At 38.0% G+C, this 22,454-nt stretch overlaps 1 protein-coding gene across 1 annotated transcript in view; it reads left to right on the top strand.

Annotated features, from left to right (window-relative positions):
• The window catches only part of ANO4 (anoctamin 4), a 187,298-nt gene that overhangs the window by 45,719 nt on the left and 119,125 nt on the right, over positions 1 to 22,454 (top strand). Inside the window, exon 2 of the mRNA XM_066549687.1 lies at positions 9,736 to 9,942. Coding sequence (XP_066405784.1) covers positions 9,873 to 9,942 — 70 coding nt within the window. The 5' untranslated portion in view covers positions 9,736 to 9,872. The remainder of the gene's footprint in view (positions 1 to 9,735; positions 9,943 to 22,454) is intronic.

The following is a 22,454-nucleotide window of genomic DNA, read 5'->3' as shown; positions in this document are numbered from 1 at the left end:
ATGGAAGAACCTCATCCAGACACAGGTGCTGCAGCAAGCAGGGCTGTGGAGGCTGATGCCTCTTCCTTGCAGAGCAAGGCCCATCCAGGCTCTGACGGAACCTACCACAGCACATCCTTCCAGCCCATATCAGGGCCTTCCCCAGGAGGGGTGGGGGACTTCTGCACCTCCTCCCACTGGGGATCCAGCATCAAATCCTGCACACATGAGATGCTAAAGCCTGGGACATGCCCACAATGGACAGCTGTTTCAAAGGCCAAAAACCCTCTCAGGTGTTGGACTTGACCCACCACATGACCAGTTGACCAGTTTGACGTGGCCAGGTTTGACATGAACACTCGACCAATTTACTCAGATACATATGTGTTCAGATGCATGTTTGCTTTAAAAACATTTTAGTAAAGTTTATACTTTGCTGCAACATTATCTGTAAGATAATATTTTTATTTGGCTGAGGGAGAAGTTGAAGTAAGTTTTGTTGTGTTATGGCCTGCCCCTGAAGACATTGGCTGCGTAATTTCAATGATAATATATCATTAAAAGTAAAAGTCAATTGATGGTTGATGAGACTAACTGTGAGCATGGAGGATTTAGACACCATGCCTGGTAAAGGCCCCACATCCAGGGCTATAGCACAGGCTGGGTGAAGGCAGGGAAGTGCACTTGATCTGCTGCTTGAGAGTGCCCCAGAGACCGTGACCAGGGCCTGACACTGGAACAGCAAGAGGGCACTGATGACAGGCCAGTCCCCTGGCATAGGATGCAAAAAGAGAAAGTTAAATTAAGCCTAGTTGCTGTGCTGAAAATCATTACTATCTGTGCCATGGAGCAGACACATTCAGACTTATCCTGAGATACCTCCTTTCCCCATCTGTGAAATCTCCTGAGGTGTTTATCCTGTTTCACAGATGATGTCTCAGATTGATTGCACTGCTCTGCATTATGGAGAATATCCGATTAAATCAGATAAAATGAGTGATGGTGATATTTGCAATGTAGCAGTTGACATTCAGGCAGCAAATTAAAATGGAGAGAAAAAAGGAGAATTCTCTCCTTTTAAATCTACCTACACTTAGAATACATCTGAGTGGTTAGTGCTACTTTTTATTCCTCAGCCAGTAAAAAGCATCTGGGATTTGACTTAGTGCTTTGTTTCACAGAGCACTGTGGTTTGCCCCACTGTCTGCACCATGTATTACTGCTGTGTATGGGTATTATTCTATGGGTAAAAAGCTCAAAATCAGCACAAACAGATTTAATGAGAATGCTCTTGATTTTGAAGATCAGAATAAGAGCTACTTGCTAAGAAAGAAAATGATCTTAAATGCAGTGCTTACCACAGGTGAAAGTAAGTTTTAAATCATCTCAGTGTTGAGTCTATTTTCAGCTAGTAAATGCTGTGCATGTATAATAAATAATAAGACAAGATTAACTGCCTCTTAGAGTTTCCAAATCAATAAGAGGCACTTAAGGAGACAGATTCAATCTTCAATTATTTTTTTTAGGAAAAACTGCCTCAAAGAAAGAAGTGTTGATGTGATGTTATTTGTTGTGACAGAAACTGAAATATGAATCTATTGTTTTTTGTATGATCCTACATTCATTCTAATGCAAGTCTATTCCCCTTGATTATAGAAACAGCGAATCAAAATCTGAAATATCCAATCCACAGAAATTCTAATATTCTTGCTTACTGTGCCCCCCCTCTGAATTTATTTTGAGCACATTTCTACATAATGCTTAAAATATTTCTATTAGGATTTGCTTCTGGACAGCTAAAATGTTTCATCTTAGTTGGATTTCTTGTATTTGTTGCATTTTATTATATTATTTTGATTTGTTTTGCTTTCTGGTTTGGATGTTTATGGTTTTAATTATTTCTTACTATTTGTATATTAAAGTAAAATTAATTGATGATTGGCAATACAGACAGTGTTTCAGTAATTGAAATGATAATGGTTTTTTTGGCTTGCTCAGAGGTAACTGATATTCTACATTGTAATTTGTGTTCTACTCAATTTGTTAGATTACCTTTTACAAAGCATCAAGCAGCTTCAAAAAAAAAAATGCAATATTCCAGTCCAGATAAGTTCAGAATAATTTTTTCAACAAAACTTTTGACAGCAATTCTTGACTTTGGGGTTTTCTTTTCCTGAAAAAATAGCAATTTTTTTGATAGAAAAGCACTTTACTAAAAATGTTTTATCAGCCTCAGTTTTTGATTTCTATTGTGTTTATCAGATTTCAAGGCCAGGTGTTTTTCCTCACGGTGATTTTCATAGTGGGCCAAGCAAAGGAACTTTTTTGAATGCTTTTTTCCTTTTATTACTCTTCAGCATGCATGTGGTTCTAACACTCATGGTAGTCCAATAGGAACAATAAAGTAAATCAAAATAGATACTAAACAAACAGAAAGAGAGCAGTAAAAACTGAAACAATAAAAATGCAGGCAATTTCCAGAAGATTTCAGGCAGCTGGGATGGTGACAAATGACACTGGTTTCAGGTTGCTGGGTGAACTTAAGTGAGGCACACTTTGCACACAATTGTTAGGCATTTATTCCAGTAGCCTGGTAAGTATAACATATATGCACTCTACAGTGTGTTTGTTTTTTATACAGAGGAGCTAAAGAATGAATTGTCAGACAGAAATAAAAGTACAAGGCTTAAAAATTAATCAAGTTAGGCAACTTGGGGGTTGAAAAAACTTTCATTTATTCTCCTGGGTTCATACAACTTGCATAGGCATCACCCTGTGTTCAGCACCATGGCCCTGCAACACGGCTGCAACAATCACCACTAGTTCAACAGCAGCCCTAAAGAGCTTTATATTCACCTCATATATTCATATTCACCTTTATATTTACCTCAGCTTTATAGCTGAGGTAAACTTTTCACACTAAAGGAAGACCAGTGGTTTTTCAGAGTGCCATGTAGACCATTAAAGTAGGACTATTATGACTCTCTCCAAGATATTTTCATGACTTCAGGTTGTAATCTTGCCTCTCCTTGAGCACTTTGGGAGTTTTTCAGTTATGCTAAATAATCACCATTGAATGTTAGCTTGTTGTAATTCAATAAATCACATTCAGGGCTATGAAAACAACCCTTTGATGGCAGGCCTAAGGTGGTCGTGATCTTTTTATTCATTAGGATTTCAACAGACTTAACTGAACGCTGGCTCTGGATGTAGTTTTACCACAGGTAGCATAGCCACTTTTGTAAGGAAGAATAACATAGGAACCTCAAGCAAATGGTTAAAAGAAAGACTCCTGAGTCACTGAAAAATTCCCCAAAGAGCTGGCAAATATGACAGGGAGGCAGAATCCATCTACAAGTATCTTTGGGCAACTGAAATTACAAGAGAAAGAATAAAACGAGAAACTTCATTGTGTCACTGTGTAAATCCTCAGTGAAAGCACAGCCTGAACATCATGGGCATTTCTGATGTTGCTTCTTGAACCTTTCTTAGGGTGCATTTCAGGTCTTCATCCTTTGAAAAAGGCAAGGAACAGAAGAGTGACCAGGGATGATTGGAGACATCCAACAGTTAATTAGAAAGGAGCAACAGTTTAAACTAGGTCTCCTAAGCTCAGGAAGAAGACAATAGAGCAGGGGATATGATAGAGCTCTGTATTATCATGGAGAGGGAAAGGGAAGAGGTCATTCATGATCTCTTTCCGTACAGTACTTCCATGGATACCATGTTTCAGACAAAAAAAAACCAAACTTATTCCTCCACCAACTGTATCTCTAAGCTCTGTGGTTTGTTTCCAGGGAAAATTATATGTGCTAAAAATGGATGTAAATTCAGAAGCGAACTGGAAAAAAAATTGATAAAAAATAAGAGAAAAAAGTAACATTTAGGCAACATCACCTGAAAATGCTACAGATTTTGGAAATCCTGTAATGTCTCCAATATTTAGGAGGAAGAGGGTTGGGAGGAGCAATCATAGAAAATCTCAGAAAACTGAATATGTCGTTTGTCAAGATGCAAAGTATTAGTCCTTCTCTCCAGCCAGTGAAGTTCCTGGGAAATTCTGTAGGTAGTAGCTTTTCTGTTTGCTTACCTGAGGGCTTGCAGTTGTGAGGTTTTTTACATCTAATGTAGTCACAAGTATTTCAACATTTCCAAAGCTATACTTGAAACATAACCGATCTTAGATATGATTTCATAATCACGTTATCAGTGGCAACATACTTGATGCTGCATTAAAGAGATGATATTTAAACTTTTAAGAACTGTTTTAATCTAATATGGGAATCCTAATGATGTTGTAACATTTTTCATCAAGTTAAGGATGATTTCTGGATGTATTTGTTACCTAAGTAATACATAGGGTGAGAAAAAAAAGGGAACTGCCTTTAGACTATGCTTTCAGGCATGTGTACAGAGGACAGCAGGAGATTTTTTCTCTAATGTTCCTTCATTTCCACCTAGAATTCAGAGCAAGCAAAAAAGTCCATCATGGCATCAAGTACAGCTGTTTGCTGAATCTCAGATTAAACTGGGTTTGCATGAGAAACCTTTTACATCGCTTCCCTTTCTGAGATCCCCTTTATCAAAGCTATCTTTAAAATGTGAAAAAGCTGAAGCAGTCTGCAGAGCATCATTGACTTTAATGGGAAATGTGGCAATTTGCACAAGGAAAGGAAAGAGTACTTAGTTTATTAAGGTGGACAAATTAGCTCACTTTCTCCTTCCCTGTGTGTTGAAAGCAACTAAATATCTAATTTTCCCATTTAAATACTCCTTAAAACCTCATTTTCTGCCCTCTGCTCATGCTTACAAAGTGCTTCCTTACAATCTTGCTTATCTCTGCCTTGATGACTGCAGACTTTTTCAGAGCTGCTTTACTTTTTGTGACCATGTGTGATAGAGTTGCTCACATTTTCTCCCTCACTTTTTGTGCTCCCCTATACTTGGTCGGCTGTGAAAAGGCCCTTGAAAAAAGGGCCTGCCTCAATCTGCTCCTAAGGCCCTCCACATAAGGCTGAAACAAAATAAAAGACACACATAGAAAAGAGAAATAGATGGAGTAATTGGTCTCCAACAGGAGCACTGACACTAATGATACAAAAAAAAAGGACTTCCTGCACCTGCCAGAACTACTTTGTTATCTCACGAAAGATCTACAAAGCAGGTCAGGACACTTGAGGCTAATCAAACACTGTTAGCTAATGGATTGTTTGTACAACTTTGTAACTCTGCACTGTCTTATTATTGCCTATTCATGTTCACATAATCTTTGTCTAGAGACAAACACTTCGGAAAGGAACCTATAAATACATGCCTGCGACCCAAAGTGGTACAAGATGGAAGAAAACTGGGGCTGACACAAACCTGACACTGACTGTGAGGGTGCCTTCCCAGGTGGAGAGGTGTCAGTCCCTGCACAGTATAATTTGGACACATGGCCTTTCTGACCCAAATTCAGGTGCAAAAGTCTTCTCCATCAGCACCAGAGCCATGTCACTGTGCTCAGTCCCATAGCAGAGGTGCATGGTGCACAGCCTAGCAGAGGTGCATGGTGCACAGCCAAAGCAAATGTCCATCAGATGCATGGGCAGAGTGATTTCTGAGTAGTGCAGGATGTTGCTGTTCATCTTTGAAGCATCTGATGAGCCAACAAAACAAATAGTCACACAAAACTTTGCATTCAGGCACACTGTAGTGTTTGGAATGTTAATAATTTCTCCCTCCTTTTTCTTTTTTATGTTTGATTTTATTGCTTCATGACTTGGAAGTACTTCATTACTCCCTTTTAATGTTCTCATATGCAGGTTTTATCTGGAGCATTATAAATCCCTAAGCGTCATAAGCATATTACCACTTTATAAGAGACAAAATATGCTCAATGTGGAAGGATTGATGGTTTAAAAAATTCTATAATAAAAAGATTTATCTTGGAGCAATAGCATTTATCCAGAAGCAGAATAGAAGCTGCTCTTCTCTGCTGGCAAACTGCACACCTGAGATCTATTGGCAGGAAGGTAGTGAAGGTGTTTGTCTTATATGAACCTGCAAGCTCAGAGTCATGGGAGAATGAAAGGTCAGTAAGAAGAGCAGCTCCTTATGGAGACAAAAAGCTTGTATTAGGAAAAAAAAAAGGATGAAAATACAGGTAAGGAAGAGAAAGGCACGTGGATATTTGAAAATACAGAGAAAGATTTTTGATGCATGCAGGAAAGGAAAAGAACTGAGTGCTATGTATAATATGTAGAGGCTTAAATCTCATCCAGCTTCAAAACACTAGACTACTTCCCACTCTTACTGCAGCCAGCCAGGTGCAGGTGGCTGAGTCCTGTCCAGGAGCCAGTCCTCCAAAATGAAAAGTCAGCTGTGGATTCTGGACAGTATTTAAACCTTTCACTTGCATTTGAAGCCCTGGCCCAAAGTGGTGTTCGTGAGCCATTACATTAAGCCAGAGGGCAATGCAGGATAAACCCCTGATCTTTTTAACATCTGTGCTACTTGTCAAACATACCAGTGTGATTGCACCCAGCTACTGAGCATGAATGCCAAGCTCACTTAAAAATCACCATGCTGCAGGGACAGGTACAACCAAAAGCCATATGGCCAGGCATGCAATGGTCAGGGGATTTGGTGTCAGCAGCTATATGGCCAAGCCTAAAGGCAGAAGAAAAACTCCTGCAAGTACAGTTAGTTGAAGACCCCGACTGCAGTGTGCTGCTGGAGAACTTCTTTCTGGATGTCTTGTGTGAGTATTGTCACGCTGCAACAAAGTAATTGATGTCAACTTTAAAATCTACTCTTCAGAGACCTCTCTGCTGTTTTCTTACATCTCTGATCCACAAACCCTAGGATTCAGCATCAGTGTGGGTTTTTTGCAGGAAGAATAGGGAGAGTTTTCTCTAGAGTCTGCTTAGTACCAATAGTTCACCAGGTTTTCCTCTGCCATAAACTACAAGCATTGTTCCCAATCTCTTTTCTACTTCTGATTCCCCCTCCCTGTCTGTGCTTTTCTGCATGTTATCTGGGGATGTATTTTTGACTGCCAATATCTCTTTTAGAAGAACTTTTGCCCACATGAAAACAAGGTAATGCTGCAGCTTGTGGCAGTATTACTGTCTTACATTTATTTAGACTTGCAGTTTAACAAAAGAAATGTACATAGAAAAGAAAGACCTGATCTTTCTCTGGAAAAACCTGAAATTATAATTAAATAAGGGTACTTGCATCTTTTTTCTGTAGCTCATTCTCAGAAAAATAATGGAAATTAATTCTCCTAATAAAAAATTCTCCTAATATTCCATGAAAAAATAACTGCAGTATCAATGGGATTGGAGTGAAAAACTTCCAAATATACTGTATATGTTTGTGACACTCTTTGTGTGGTTGGTTTAAGGCGCTTTTAAATTTTAAATATGTCTAAAGAAAATTGTGAATGTAAAGTTTTCAGTGATGCTGGAATAGTCTTCCTCATGTAGTTTGGAGGTATGATTTATCGTCTTTCTTTAGTGGAAGAAGCAAAAGGTTGCATATAACCAGCCGCAAATTTTTGATGGAACCTAATTTTGGATGTGATCAATCTGCAAATTCTGCAGCTCTTAGGAACAGCAATCTGGCAGCAGTATCCTTTATTTTGATGTCTGAAAAAGAACATGTTGCAGAAATAGTTTAGGAAGCTCAGTCACAGCTGCACAAGAGTTTATAGACCGTTTTCAGAATGTGAAGAAGCAACTTAACTTGAACCACTGAGTAATGTAGCAGTCAGTTTATGTTTGGAACCAGTTCCTAAAATAAATCTCTATTTTCATGACCAAATGAAAGCACAGCCTTACTGAGATCCAGCAGAAAGCATGTGTTGATGACAGGCTCAAGTTTAGTGCTGAACGTTGGGTGACTCCACCGTAAGCTTCAGAGGGATGATTGTTTTAAATGATGCAACAACCTGTGGTGATGCATAAACAAAATGGTTGTAGTTAATTTTGTAATACCTTAGGGATAATTGCTCAATATTTTGAACATCACAATGTTCTAGTGACTGCAAAATTAGTTAAGAGCTCATTTTACAGCTGGGGCTTAGCTTCTCACCCTTTGAAGCCTGTTACAGCTGGCATGGTCAAAGAAATATGTTGTCCAGGCAAGCTCATTGTCATTCTGTTCACATGGATTGGTATGCTGCCTTTCACAAGAATAAGGTGACTGGGATTTGTTCTGTGTCCTAAGGATGTGATTTCAAGTCTTTAGAAGCTGGCAGTTACATTAGCCCTAAAACCAGGAAGCAGGTGAGCAGCTGCTGCAGGAAACTCCTCATGCCTTCACATTTCACATTGCAGGAGAGCAGCTCTGGAGTCAGGAAGCAAAGACAAGTATCGAGCACTCAGTTTCGATTCTGAATGCACAAAGCCATCATAAAAGAAAGCAGTTTGCACAGCCTTTGCTCCTGTGTGCAACCCCACTGTTTTCAGCAATTGCCTATGGAAGTGGTAGCTCTCTTCCCCTTGGTAGTATATTATGGATCAAAGTGTATTAATATTTCAGAGATTCTAAACCTCTTCCATGACCTGGAGGTTCACATACATTGACTTCCAGGGGAGCTAGAAGAGCAGAGTCATTAATGCATTCTTAGACATTTCAATTCACAAAACTGAGCAATCTAATCAATAATATCCAATGATTTTGAGCGACTGCACTTTACAATGTGCTTACAATATCCACAATTTAAGGCTTTAGGGTCTGCTTTTCCATCTGTTTTTTAGTTTGCTTATTTATATCTGGTTAGGGTGTTTCATTTGGTTTCTTCAAAAACAAAGATAGTTTGCTGACAGAAGCAATAAGAGTCACAAGTAAATTAAGCGTAAAACAGTAGCGTAGAACTATCATTCAGCCTTCTTGCCCAAAAGAGATTGTCTGAGTGTTTTCAACCAGAGTATACTGAAAGCAATTCAGGTGGGGTTGGAGCAATTGCATCAATGTGAACAGGAGGAAGTCAGAATCAGCAATTTACTGTAAGATAGCATTTCTTTCTAAGACTGTCCATTAGCCACAAAGGAAATTTCCATTTTGCTTTTTTCTTTGGAAAAATAAAGCCTTGTTTTTAATCACAATTTCAGTATAAAAAAATTATTATGTGACAAATTTGAGATTTTTGGTGTGAAAGACAATTTCCAGTACTGACAATAAGGTTTCACAAGACTGGAGAAAGTGGAATTTTTTCCAAGCTTAAGGTCTTACTACTGTCATGTGTAGCCTTACTGCTTTCCTCAAAACAGACTTTTATTTTTTCCTTAAAAGCTAGTTAATGCCTCTAGCATCTTTTCCATATGATGAGACTTCCTAGTATTGGGTAAAGGTTCAGAAGAAAAGAAATAATTTCTGACAAATTCTAAACCAGCAATCAGAAAACTGTCATTTAGTAAACTTTGTGGTAGCTGCCTCATTAATATTGTCCTTTGTGAGCTGTGTGGTTATTTTAAAGGAATGGAAGATATTTCCTCCTGCAGACCAGTAAATTGGTAAACCATAACTATGTATTAATTTAGATATCTATTACTATGGCTGAATCTGATCCCTACAATACAGCAGAAAAGGTGTTCACATTTTTAATTTTCCAAGAAAATTAATCTTTTAGAGTTCTCCTTTTGCTTTTCTGTTTTTTTTTTCTTTAAGGACGTTCTTGCAGCTCCATTTTAAACCTTGAAAATTTTTATTTTTGTTATTCCATATTGATCTCTTGTATCTAACAGTACTAATTCTTATTCCTGTCAGGTATAAATTTGTCTATTCATGGGGCTGAAAAGCGTGTGCAAGTCTGTCAGAGGAGAACTGCAGCAAGCTACCCAGTGTCACAGCATCCCCCTGTGGATGGGCATCCCTCGATCCCACAAGCCAGAGGGTCAATAAAAATGGAAGCCTCATCTTCTGGATCTACGATTTCATCAGTCACTGGTAGAAAAGCAAAAACCCATCAGACAGGTAACAGATTTGCCTTGATACCTTTTCCAGTCCCGTTTCACATGTGATGTGCCATGACATGGCAAAGCTGGTGTTAATAGCACAAGGTCATCCTTCTGTGGAGAGCAACCTATTGATTGTCAGAATTACTCACTGACATTTTGTTCACATTTGATGTTTTTGTCAATTATAGATTGTAGGGAGTAACAGCAGTTGGGACAGCTGAAAGAGGAAAATAAAAATTTAAGTTTAATCATAAAAATCCCTATAATGTGTAGTGGTATCCAAAATGTTAATGCAAAGAGGTTTGGGATATTGCTTTTTAATACTGTTTCCCTTATATATATTTAATTTTGGTAAGCCTTGAACTAATTGCTCTAGAGGCTACAGACATCCCCCATGGAATTCAATAATTGACACTAAAATTGGTTTTGACCAAATACACAATCCAGGGTGTAGATCAAACTCGTTCTTGCTGTAACACTGACAAAGCTTGTGGATCTGCACAACATCTTACAACGTAGATTAACTGGTTAACAAAATGAAACTTTTCAAAAGAAAGTCAAAATCTCCAGGGAACCATCAAATTCTAATTCGCATCATGAGTTCATTCCTTGTTATGATAATTGAAAGTGCTATTTTAGAAATACCTTTTCTCATAGCAGTGAAGTACATTTGTACTGGCCATGCTCAGTGACTCTTCACAGTGAAAATTAGACACCAAATTTCTTTCCTGAGCAAAGCAAATTAAAGCTGCCCATGAAGTCAGTTTTGTAGCATATTTATTGGAGGGTCTCAATAATCTTCCAGTGTTGCTGCCCAGAAAAGAGCATGATCTATGATGTATGCAGCTACTTGGGTGCTGGGAGGCAGAGTCTATTTGTGTGAGACAGACAGTTCTGCCTGCAAACCCTTAAGTTGCAGATCTAGTAAATGGCTTGATTTTTATAGAAGTTTAAATTTTAGATTCTTTATTGTAAGTTGCTATATAGGTCTATTGCCATGAGTTTCATTCACTCATAGTATTTAGTCACCATAATCTTTGTCAACACAGATTAAAGAATTTACAGTGACTCATAACCATATGCTTTGTTTATTTTAGTTTTTCTGTTCACTTGTTTGTCCTGTTTTTTCAACTTCTGTGTTCTTCGTACAAGTAGAGAAATTGCTACTACTGAAATGTTGCTGTTGCTAAAGATATATAATGATGTATACAGAATGTTAAGAGATTGACAAAAAAAGTCCTGCACCACAGTTTTTAAAAAAAAGTATCTTGAACATGCACAATAACACTCATTTTGAAATGCTGCATATTCTACAGCTATCTGTTGATAAGCAGGGTCTGTGCTTTAATATTAAATGGTGTTCATGCACCACATGCTTGTGCACAGGACTCAGATTGAGAAAAAGATCCCTTTTTAACTAGACCCCAGAGGTTTCCTAAAATGGAGTTCATTAGTGACCATTTGGATAATGATTATCTTTCAATATATGAGTTAAGTTTTATCTGTCTCCTCTTTGGACAGTAGGAGCATCTGAGAACCTACTGAGAACCCATTTTGTATGACAGGAGTCTTCTCTTGACTTACAGTCCCATTTTTTCATCTGAAATGAAAAATCTTTTCTATGATTTGTGTCTGCCTTTTCAATTCTATTTGAGACCACTGTATTTGTGTTTGTATCCAGGTTAAACTGCAACCATTTGAGCTTTGTGCAAGTAGAACTAAGAAAGATTATGGTTGGCAGCAGCAGCAATAAATAGCAGTCCTGAGAGGAAATTCTGATTTAAACAAAAAATCATATGTTCTTCATTCAAAGTCAGTCACAAATTAACAGCTGTAGATTCATTACCAAATTAAGGCATCAGTTGTCCAGTGGCAGTACCTTATCTCAGATATCATAAGCAGCTTGATATTTTAGAAAGACAATGTTCTTATGTATATTAACTACTCAGATACCAGATCTTACAGCAGTCTTTTCTAAGCTGTCATCCTGCTACTGCATACAGTGTTTGTAGGGTTTTGTTCCATCTAATTTTAAATAGTTCATATAATTTGGGTTTTGCCTTCTGTTGGACTGCTGCTATAATCAAGTAGCTCTCACTGTTGGAGTAGTATATGCTATACTCTGAAATTTTCTTTGTCCAGTTAGCAAATACTCCAAACATGAAGGCAGTCTAGCATAATAGAAGGTATTTCTAGGACTTAAAATGGCATTTTAATTCTTATCAGTAAAAGAGACTAGGACCATGGAAAGAAAAGATCCTTGATAAAGTACAGGTTGAGAGTATTTCTCTTTTTTGATAGCACACTACTTCTGTTTTCTTCACAGTATCTTTTTTCCCTTTGCATCGTTTCTTCTTTCAAAAATGACAACTTTTATTACCTGTCATGAATGCTATTTATTTGACAGTAGTTGCCTTTGAATGAAGTTCATATGTAGCTGTATGCTAAGGACAAGAAATAATAGATACTGTTCATTGTTCCACCATTCCTTTCCAGTTACTTCCCTGCCAGTTTTATTTGTAACTAGTAAGGAGCCTGAGGCTCATGACTTCTATTATTAATCTGGGTGTTAGAGTGGCTAGGGAGCGGTGAGTAGGCTGCACTGTACCTTATTTAAAAATAAATACACTTTAAAACTTTTTTGTGCAAGCTTGCAAAGAGGCACTGCTCAGCCATGAGCAGAACTACAACATCTGTGCTTGTATTTTAAGCAGATATAAAGGTACCAAGAAACTGAAACAAAACACAGAGGAAAATGGAGAAACAAGTGGAAGAAAAAGGCTATTAATGGGGAAGGGGAGACTCCTGACACCTTTGCAGGTGCACCCACACAAGGGAACTTCCTCTTAAAAGAAGGAAAGCAAAGATGAGTATAAGCAATCAGATGATAAATTTAGATGTAATGGGATTAAGGCAAATATGCATTTCTTTTCAAAGTCAGGAACAGCATGGTTTTAGTTTTGAGAAACATATAGTTATCCTCTTGCATCCACATGAGCAGTTGTGGTGTGCTGTGGCTAGTGGGGTACAAGGCTGCTGAAGCTGAGAGTTCAAAGCCATTGTTGGCTGCAGTGAATTGGCACAAGGCTCCTGAAGACAGTGTACAATAGTCGGGTCTGCGCTGTGCACAGAAGGCTCATTTTGAAAGCAACAGTATCATCATTTAGGCTCTCTGTAAGAGCAACAGAATGAAGCATGAAACAAGCCTAGAGGGGGTTAAGCTGCCATCCCAGGCCATTCCCTCAATGTCATGGTTAGGCAAATCTGGAGACAGAAAAACACCTCACCTCCCTTCTGATGGCATTGCGCCTTGGCTGTGCAGCAAGCAGTACTTTGGTTTCTGGGCTTCTGCCTGCTCTTTCCATTGTCAATCTACTCCAAGTCAGGACAATGCTAGCTTGCCTCATTCTCTTGGTGACAAATTCCTTTATTTTCAGATTCTGCAGAACTTGTCAAGCCTCATATTTCTAGGAGTCCCTAAATTTGCTGGCTGTGGAAAAATATGTCTTATTTAATATGTCTAAGCAGCAGTAAAGTAAATTCTTTCATTGTGACAAACTCTGGAATCTTCTTAGTTATTCTCTACTTGCAACATTTCCTAACACTTGTTACCCATTTTGTAATAACAGGAATTCAGAGGTTCTCTGGCAAGGTTTTCTCTCTCTGTGCTTCTGGTAAAACCTTAATGCATTTTGAGGTTTAGATATATTAGTGTATATACAGTGACTTATATCACTTATACAAATCAGTACTGCAGGAAATCTACAGGAGCAGAAGAGAGGGTTGTCTTTGAAATAATTTATTTCCAAAATTTAGTTAACATGTAAAGATTCTTCACTCCAGGAAACACATAAAAATATTCTAGAAGATGCTGCTTTCAAAAATTTACTGTTCAAAAATATCTCTTTCAAAGCCAAAGAACTGTATATTTTGGAAAGGACATTCCTTGCTACCTGAAACTATAAAGACATATCCATGATACTTGAAAGAACTGTATGTGCTGAAAGGACTGGTTCCTGGCATTATGGTGAAAGTCTGTTGGGGTCATTGGAATTTACTGAGGAACTTTTCTTGCACTCTCTTGCTTTTTGTGATAAGAAATATTTGATAAATTACAAGCTTAAAAGAAGGCACGTTTGCTTTGGACAGGTTTTCCTTTATGTTTGGGTCCTCTTTTTTTACTGCTTATCAGTCTGCAGCATTTTTATTGATGACTCTACTTGCTCAGCTTGTAAATAAGAAAGAAGAACTAGGGGGCTTGGCCAACAGAAAAACTGACTTGGGAGGCAAGTAAAAAGGCCTTGGTTCTTGAAACTAGCAACAAAGGAAAAAAGGAAATGTGTTTAATAAGCTTAGTCACAAATTAATTAGCATTGAATTATCAAAAGATCTTGGATTGAAGCCTTCAACAATGATAATTTACTGTGCAAATATATCCTTTTCTCATCACAAAATATGCATATGCTTGTTTGCATTCACATTTGATTGTAAATGGTCTTTAGAAGATCTATGTTAGTTAGGTGTGACTTGCTGGTTAAATCACATTTTCTTTTCTTTGCTGACTGGCAGGACATGTGGCATGCATCTCTCCTAGGTTAAAAGACTAAAACCCTGCAAATAATTCTGCCAGGAAGCTCTGTCATGCAAGTACTTCTTGGCAGCAAATGCATGCATGGCATGGGGATGGCTGATGTAAATTCATCTGGAAATTTGAATTCACACTGACAGTAATGCTGTTATCTTACTTGTCTAACATTATTAAGGGAACAATCCTTTTCAATATGCCTTCTGCTGGGTGTACACAGAACTTTCTGTCATGTGGAATGAAGCATAGAAAATGCAAGCATATTTCAAAAAAGTTCAGTATTCCCCTCATTAAGCTAATTTTCATATTAAAACCCCCACATATTTACAAGAATCATTCCTACGCAGAAGGACTTTAATTTGGACATTAATGTCAAAGAGACCAGCCTGCATATTTAACTTTTCACTTTCTCTACAGCCTGTGTTCAAAGCAATGTAAGTTCAATGCACAGAGCAAAATTTCTCCCATGTTGGTACTTCAAGTGTGATCAGTGAACACCTCCCTGCTGAACACAGACTGTGTTCATTCTCCTGCCTCTGGGTGCTCTGCAGCCTCTGCAAAGCTCCTAACGAGAGGAGCAGTTTGCCTCATTACCATGAGGACCTTTCATCACCAGACTGAGTGCAGGACCCCACATGGTGATTATTCAGTACTTTGAAATTAAGAGCTGAACTAGCCAGGAGATGATGCAGAGCTTGAAATCTTCTGTCACTTTGCTTAGTCATTCAGCCTATTTCATTCAGTCTTTTACCTTTCTATGACAAAAGTAACTTTGAAAATTTAATGTATCAAGTCTCCTGGAATGTTCATTCTAGCACTTTGGAGAACACTTTTGCAACAGCATGCTAACAAAAAAAATTTAGCCTATAAAGCACTGTTTTTAATGCTGTCTTGCTTAATTTAAATGCAATTTATGCAGGCAGAAACTGCATCCCTCTGTATCAATTTGTGCTGCATGTGACACACGTAACTATTGAGTCTGTCTGGGAGGGACCTGTGCATGCCCTCAATAAGGGGCTTCAAAAATAATATTAATAATTTGAAGTGGTGACTTTGAGGATATTTTGTGTTTCTTTGAGGGTGTTTTTAAACTTAATTATTTTCAAATGCTTTTTTTTTTCCTTTCTGCTTTGATAACTCTCCTATTTGCTGTTATAAAACATTCTTTCATTCAGCCCTGAAATCCATTATGCATGTTTACTTTAAAATCGGTACAATTCACTCTCAGATTTCAGCTCTCCTGGCTGTTGTTAGTTTACAATATGTAGTCACCTCACAAAGGCTGCAAAATGCCACTCTCTGTGGACATCTGTTCCTGATTGTTCTACCATCAGAGTGTTTCCTTTCAAGGGGAAAAAATAGGAAAAGGCTTAGGATTAAACTCACTGATCCTAAAGCAAGGTTATAATGTCCTGAAGCCAGTGTAACTTGGCTGTTTTAAAATGACTTGACCATTCTATTCTGAAAAAAAAAGACAATATATAAAATTTTGCAAAGTTTCTGAGAAAATAATGACCCATTTAATCTAAAAAAAAAGCTTATAATTCAAGGAACAGTGAGAGAGACTTTGAATAATCAGTTATTATGTTCCTGTAATGCTTGACTGAAAAATGGGACTTTTTCTTAGCTCTATAGTTCTTGCTTAAAGGGGTTTAGCATTATGTAAGACTCTATTTCTAATGTTAAATATGTTACATATATTCCAAAGAAAGATTCTTGCAGGAAGACTGTCAAAAGAAGGAACAAACTAGCTTCTACTTTGGCAGAGATACTTTTAAAGTCAGAAAAGGGATTTAACTAAATTAGGGCTGCATAGTGTTATTAATTTCTACAAAAGGTTTGTAGAAAGTCCAAAAGATAGCAATACCTCTTTCCTAAGACCAAGTCTGCTGGTTCATTCTGATATCTCAAAATTCTGCCAGACCTTCCTATACAATTATATAAAAAAAAAAAAAAAAAAAAGAGAAAGTAAAAAACAAACAACCCAAACAAACAAACAAAACCAAAAGCAACCCAAAACCAACCAACCAACAAAAAACCCAAGCTAAACCAAAACAAAACAAATCAGCAGGGGGGCTCTTATTCCTTGGATGTGTAGACATGCTACACGTAAATGCTTCTAGGATTCTAATGGACCCACTAGAAATTCCAACCAATGTACTGTGGTGCCAAAAAAGCTCAAAAGCCCTAAAGAGTTGCATAAACTTAGACCAAGCATAAGGGCAGCAGCAAAGCAAAAAGGTGAAGTCATTTCTAATCTGTCCTTTGTTTCTGGGAACTTCCTTTGGTCAAACAGACCTCTGACCGTTCCTGTGCCATGAGTGGGTGGATGTGTCAGGAAAGCAAATGTGTCCTCTGTGTGTCTTCACAGAGGCACAATATTTGCTGCTCCCATCCTTGGAGTGCAGTTCTGTACTATTTTATGTTTTAGAGGTCCCATAGAGCACAGAGCATCTGGCTTTTTGAGGTCTTCTTCATTACTGGTAATATTCAGGGTGGTTAAAATAGAAAAAGGGAGATGCCGCTAGAGTTTAGTACTTTGTTTAGACCTTGCTTTAGGAATGCACCAAACACAGAAAAGGAATTCAGGACCTATTAAACTGATGAAATATTTTTAAGGATCATAAAAACTGCACATTTTTTCAACTGCACCTTTTGTGTTGCCAGAATGCCTGAAAATTATGACCCTTGCTATTCCAATATTCTCCTACTGCTTGTGAGGAAGACTCTGCTTAGAGCCAGTTGCTGAAAATAATCTCTTTGGGGTAGGCATCTCATGTGAACAGCCCAATACTACTCCATGCATTTTAATGTCAAAGTGCTCTCTTTCTCCTTTGCAGATTTTGGTAATTATAGTAGGTTGCAAGGCTATATAAGAAAGGCCAACTGCACTAGTATAGACAGCATGATTCCTGCTGTTTGTAAGGTTCTCTCAAAGACAAATTAAAATTTTGAGAAAGAATATTTTTACAAAATGTTCTACAAATATTGGTCCCATTCTTCCACTCCAGTTTGTAACTGAATGATTGTATTTATCATAACCTCTCCCTAATTATGTCTCCACACACCCAGACTGGTAGGTCAGAACCATATCCTCTCTCTGTAATAGCCTAGGGTGGGATTCATTGATCTGTGTTTAGTTTCTGTACAGAAGGTATATTTAATGGGGTCTGCATGGTAGCTCTAGTTTGAGACAAGAGTAGGAAAGACTTTACAATGACAGTGGATTTCCGGGCTTCGTGGCCCTGGCCTGGGAAAGGGCTTATGATGCTGTAACTGAGGGGCAGGCACCCTAGCTCATGAAAACTGGAAACAAGGTAAGTAAAAAGGGGAGGGAGGAATTTGATGATGACCTGTTAAATCAAAAGCGATGTAGAATATAGAAGGAACAGATTTGTGGGAAAAAGGATGTTGGTAGCCGGGAATGTTTACTATCCAAATGAAACCTTCCAGAAATCTCTAAATCTTTCCAAACTGGAAGGAACAGACTGGGGATGGACTGGATGTACTTGCACTGTTCTTACTCCCTTTGGCTAAGTACTTGGTGTCAGAAATAGGATCCTGCCCTGCATAGACCCCTGTTCTGCTATCATATCTTCAGGATAACCATTTTCACAATCCTGTATTATATTCATTCCTCAGCAGTCTTAGGACAGCTGAAATTCCCCAAATGGTTTAGCTGCTGGTACTTTTTGCCAGAATTAATTACCAGCTTATGTTCAGACTGTGAAGGCAGTGCTGTGGTACAATGTGAGTATAACTGGTTGTTACATTAAAACACACCTGAAAGAGACACCTGGGTTCTTTTTAAAGCTGTCTTGATGTCCCACATTATGATAAAGTAAATATTTGTGCACTGAAGTTTTCTGTTAGATTGTTCCCTGTGCAGCCAGATTTTCTGTTTGTCTCATCAATAGAGAGAACTGGGTGAGGGTTTTGCAATAAACTGTTGGTTCAGCAAAGGTTTTTCTCTCCTCCCCTTTATGAATGGCCTGATAATGACTTCTGATATTTGTAAAGGGATTTATCATTCACAAGTAGTTTGATTTTTCAAACATGGACAAATATTTGAAGATCACATGTGATGGTGATCTTTGATAGTTTTGTTTTTATATGTGTGCTCACATATAAAAAGAGGAAGAGAGGAGAGGCAAGAGGAAAGAGGAGATGGTAACAATCATTCTTACTATTATTTTTCCAGAAATAAAGGTAGTAGGAAATGGACTGGATTGCTCAATGTGTTTAGATCTTAGATTTCTTTCAAGATCCTTATTTGCAATATACAGCTGTGGAGAAATGTCTTTGCTTAGTTATATTTCATTATATATATATTAAATGGCTTTGTGCCATTTTCAGAGTATATCTTGTGAATACCCATCTCAGGCACTGTGACACTCGAAGAGAGTAGTTTTGTTCCCCATAGGAGAGACACTTTGCTGCCTTGTCTCTTTGTATAATCACTGAAGCCTTTTTAGGAGGTAATTCCAAAGGCTTGTTGTGCAACTCTGTTCCTCTACTGATTGCTGAAGAATCTGAACCAAGGCCAAATAGAGCCGAGTGATTGGAAATGTTAGTCACAGGGATGTGCTTGTGTTCAGTGTGAACATTCGGGTTCTTTCAATAGTCAGAAGATGGAGGCATCTTCTGAGCATGGATGGGACATGAAGCAAGAGGTTGTGACCTTTTACAGAGCTGTCCAGTAGTTTGCCCATATGGGTTCTGCCCATGTGGCAGACATGGATTATCAACTCTCTGCAGTTGTTGTCCTGTTCAAATTTGCTACTTAAGAGGTGCCTCCCCTTTGATGACAGGAGCACAGCCTTTGTGGGTTTGACAGCACTCAACAGCTCATTCTGGGCAGTGATGGAATTGGAAATATGAGAATTGAGGGCAATCAGGACCCTGTCCTATAGTCTGGTGTTCAGGCTGTTGTGACAGTAGAGGACATTTTCAAGGTATTGCTTTGCACCAAGGGTTATCTGTCCATTTTTCCTATGGTTGTCTCTGGAAAAGGCATTCACAGCATGAAAGAAAAAGAACAAGTGCTGAACATAGAGCTCCCTGCATCTCTAGGTAAATGGCACAAACTCTGTTTGATGCCAGCCAGAGTTTCATGGAGGGAAGAGTGGAGACCATATGCCATCAAAATACCACAGTCTGTGATAAATCAGTTATATCAAGTGTTCAGAAATCTCCCTTTCACTACTACTGCTTCTGGAAGATAAGAAAAGAGTTTGTTCTAATAATAATTAAACATATGTCATGTCTTGCATGTGTCATGCATTACAATGCAAAGTGAATATATTTTTTAATTGCTTTTCAAAAATAATACCAGTATTTTTATTGCTGTGCCTTTGACATGACCATGCACAGATAGCTATGGCATAGGTACCTTGATTTAGCCAGAATGATTTGGGGTTTGAATTTTTTTTTCCTAATATTCCTTGGACTTTCTCATTGAAAATGAAGAAGACCTATATTTTTGTTCCAATAATTTTCAAAACTAAAAAGACATTTTTGTGCTTTAACACTCCACTTGGATGCTAACAGTCAGATAATGTTATTTTATTCATAAACAATGGGAAATCCATTAAGATAAATGGTGTTTTCTGCATACTAGAAGAAGATGTGTTTAGCTATACCAAATAGTGATAGATGACACACTTTTGTTTCAAGGTAATTAATAAACCAATAAAGAATATCAAAAGTTATATGGAAGTTCTTATGTATTTATAGGCATCTATGGCAATCTACAAGGTCAGAAGTTTTTCAAAGGTCTGCAAGTAATTCCACAGGGTACCCAATCTTTTCAGTCTTGGAAACAGATTGTGTACTAATGCTATTATTATGGAGTACTTTGTCTTAAATGAGAAGTGTCCAAAGGCCACTCAATGTGTATCATTAACAGTTATTTAAAACTTTTCCAAAAATGTGGATGTTTGTAGCTAGTCGGGGCAAACCGTATGGCATACATTGGTAAAAGTAAATACCTTGTATTGATAAAAACTGACACTTAAGATATTCCAGTTTGTCACTACATGTGCATTTGTAGATGTGGCGGACAGCTGGTCTTACTCTGATGTTACACTGCATTACATGTAAAAATATGCCAGCAAATTCTCAGAATCAGAGAATTAACACATGAGTATTCCTGCCTTACCCCCACTGCCATCTTCAAAAGGAGCCCAGAACTGGAAACAAGCATCAAAATGAAAGGAGAAGGGAACTCACCACACATACCCCACATCCTTTGTAAAAATCTGAAATTGTGTTGAAGGTGTAAGGTAGAGGAAGCTTAGTGCTGCTGGCGAGGAGCAAGGTTGGAAGGAAAGTTTCTGGGTAACAGTCTTTTTCCAGAAAGGAGTCAAGTGTTGGGCTGGTGAGCTAAAGTTGCAGTTTGCAAACAAAGACTTTCTCTACTGTGTAGAGAAGAGGAAGTGCAAGGCAGGACATAAGACACGTTTCTGCATCCTGCTCTGAGAACATACTTAGCAATGATAAGTTTGTGTTGTGAAACTCTGCACTACTGTACATGAGAGATTTAAAGGCAGAAACAAAAAATTAAATACTTTTGATATATTAAAATCTATCTAATGTAATCACTGAAGTGCATTTGATGTGCACAGTATTTACCTTATGCTGCAGGAGAGAAAAATGCCTAAGCAGAAAGAATATAGCGATACTGGTTGGTGAGGACCAAAAAAGAACATGATATAAGATTTCTAACAGAAAACACTTTCTGACCAATGTAGCAAAAGCAGCTCTCTCTGAAAGATTTGATATGGTACACGTCAGCCTTCCACTTAATGAAATAATTATCTATCTCTGAGCTACTGCTTTCAAGCTACTGCTTTATCTTGCTAGGAAGACGTGTATGTTAATGTATATTTTCATACATTCTATGACTCATAGAACAGCTTGTGTTTTTTTCTGAAGCAATAATTGAACCAAAGTTGTTTTCATCAGGTGCAGTTGCACTGTCCAGTGCAGTCATGGGGCAGGTCCTGGGAAGGCCAGCTGTGCTGTGCATTTTGTTTCCACTCCTGTCACAGACATGAGAAGTGCCAGAGCTGAGAGCAGTAAAGCTGTGCTGTACACACACGTGCAGACCCCTGACTAACATGTATAGGAAATGCTTAATGCAGTTTCCCTTTGAAACTCTGCTTTTGATGCAGATGATGTGCTGAGAACTCACAGGAAGAAGCCAATAAAAAATATGCCTGAAGGGATGATTCTTTATCCCTTGTTGACATGGGTTAGCCTAGAGTGAAAAGGGCACCATGCACAGCAGCTTTCAGCTTGTTTTAAAGGGTCTGCTAAGAAGGGGCAACTTCTCAGTCGAACTTACATGCAGTACTTAGTGTAGCAAAACAAACCTGCTCATGTCAGAATTATATTTGTTCTCGCTAAGTATCGCCCTCTTAGAGGTAGATGGCTCTGTGAAAGCAGCATCCACCCACATGGCAAAATCTCTTTCACTACAAGTTGGAATGCCCTTGTTTAACATCAGTACTGTATTAACTATGCTGGTACACAAATTGCTTCTCTGATACATTTGGTCATTTTTATATTTAGAATTATGTTAAAATTCTGACTGAGAACAAGCCATCTCATTTAGCTTCTAAAATTAAAAGTCTTTTAAAAATCTTGTTTGTTTTCTTAACCTAATTAATTGGGACCCTACAAGACAAATAAAAGAAAAAGTATGTTAGTTTATACACAGCTTTATGCATCAATAAGTAAATCAGAGGAGTGCCATAAGGTAATTTAAAATATTATTTCTCTTGAACTAGAAAGTCTCAATAAGCTGAGAAAAATTTGAGACTGATCTTCACAAAAGAAAAAACATAAAATTTTTAAATCTAATATTTACTTCACTTTTGTATGTGTCTATTTCTCATACTTCTGTGGAAAGAGAGTCTTTACCATCCTCTCAGACAATA

This window comes from Molothrus aeneus, chromosome 5 (genome assembly GCF_037042795.1).
Source record: "Molothrus aeneus isolate 106 chromosome 5, BPBGC_Maene_1.0, whole genome shotgun sequence".
Classification (NCBI taxonomy): domain Eukaryota; kingdom Metazoa; phylum Chordata; class Aves; order Passeriformes; family Icteridae; genus Molothrus; species Molothrus aeneus.
The sequence above is the reverse complement of the archived record's forward strand: the minus strand, read 5'-3'. Positions and strand labels throughout refer to the sequence as shown.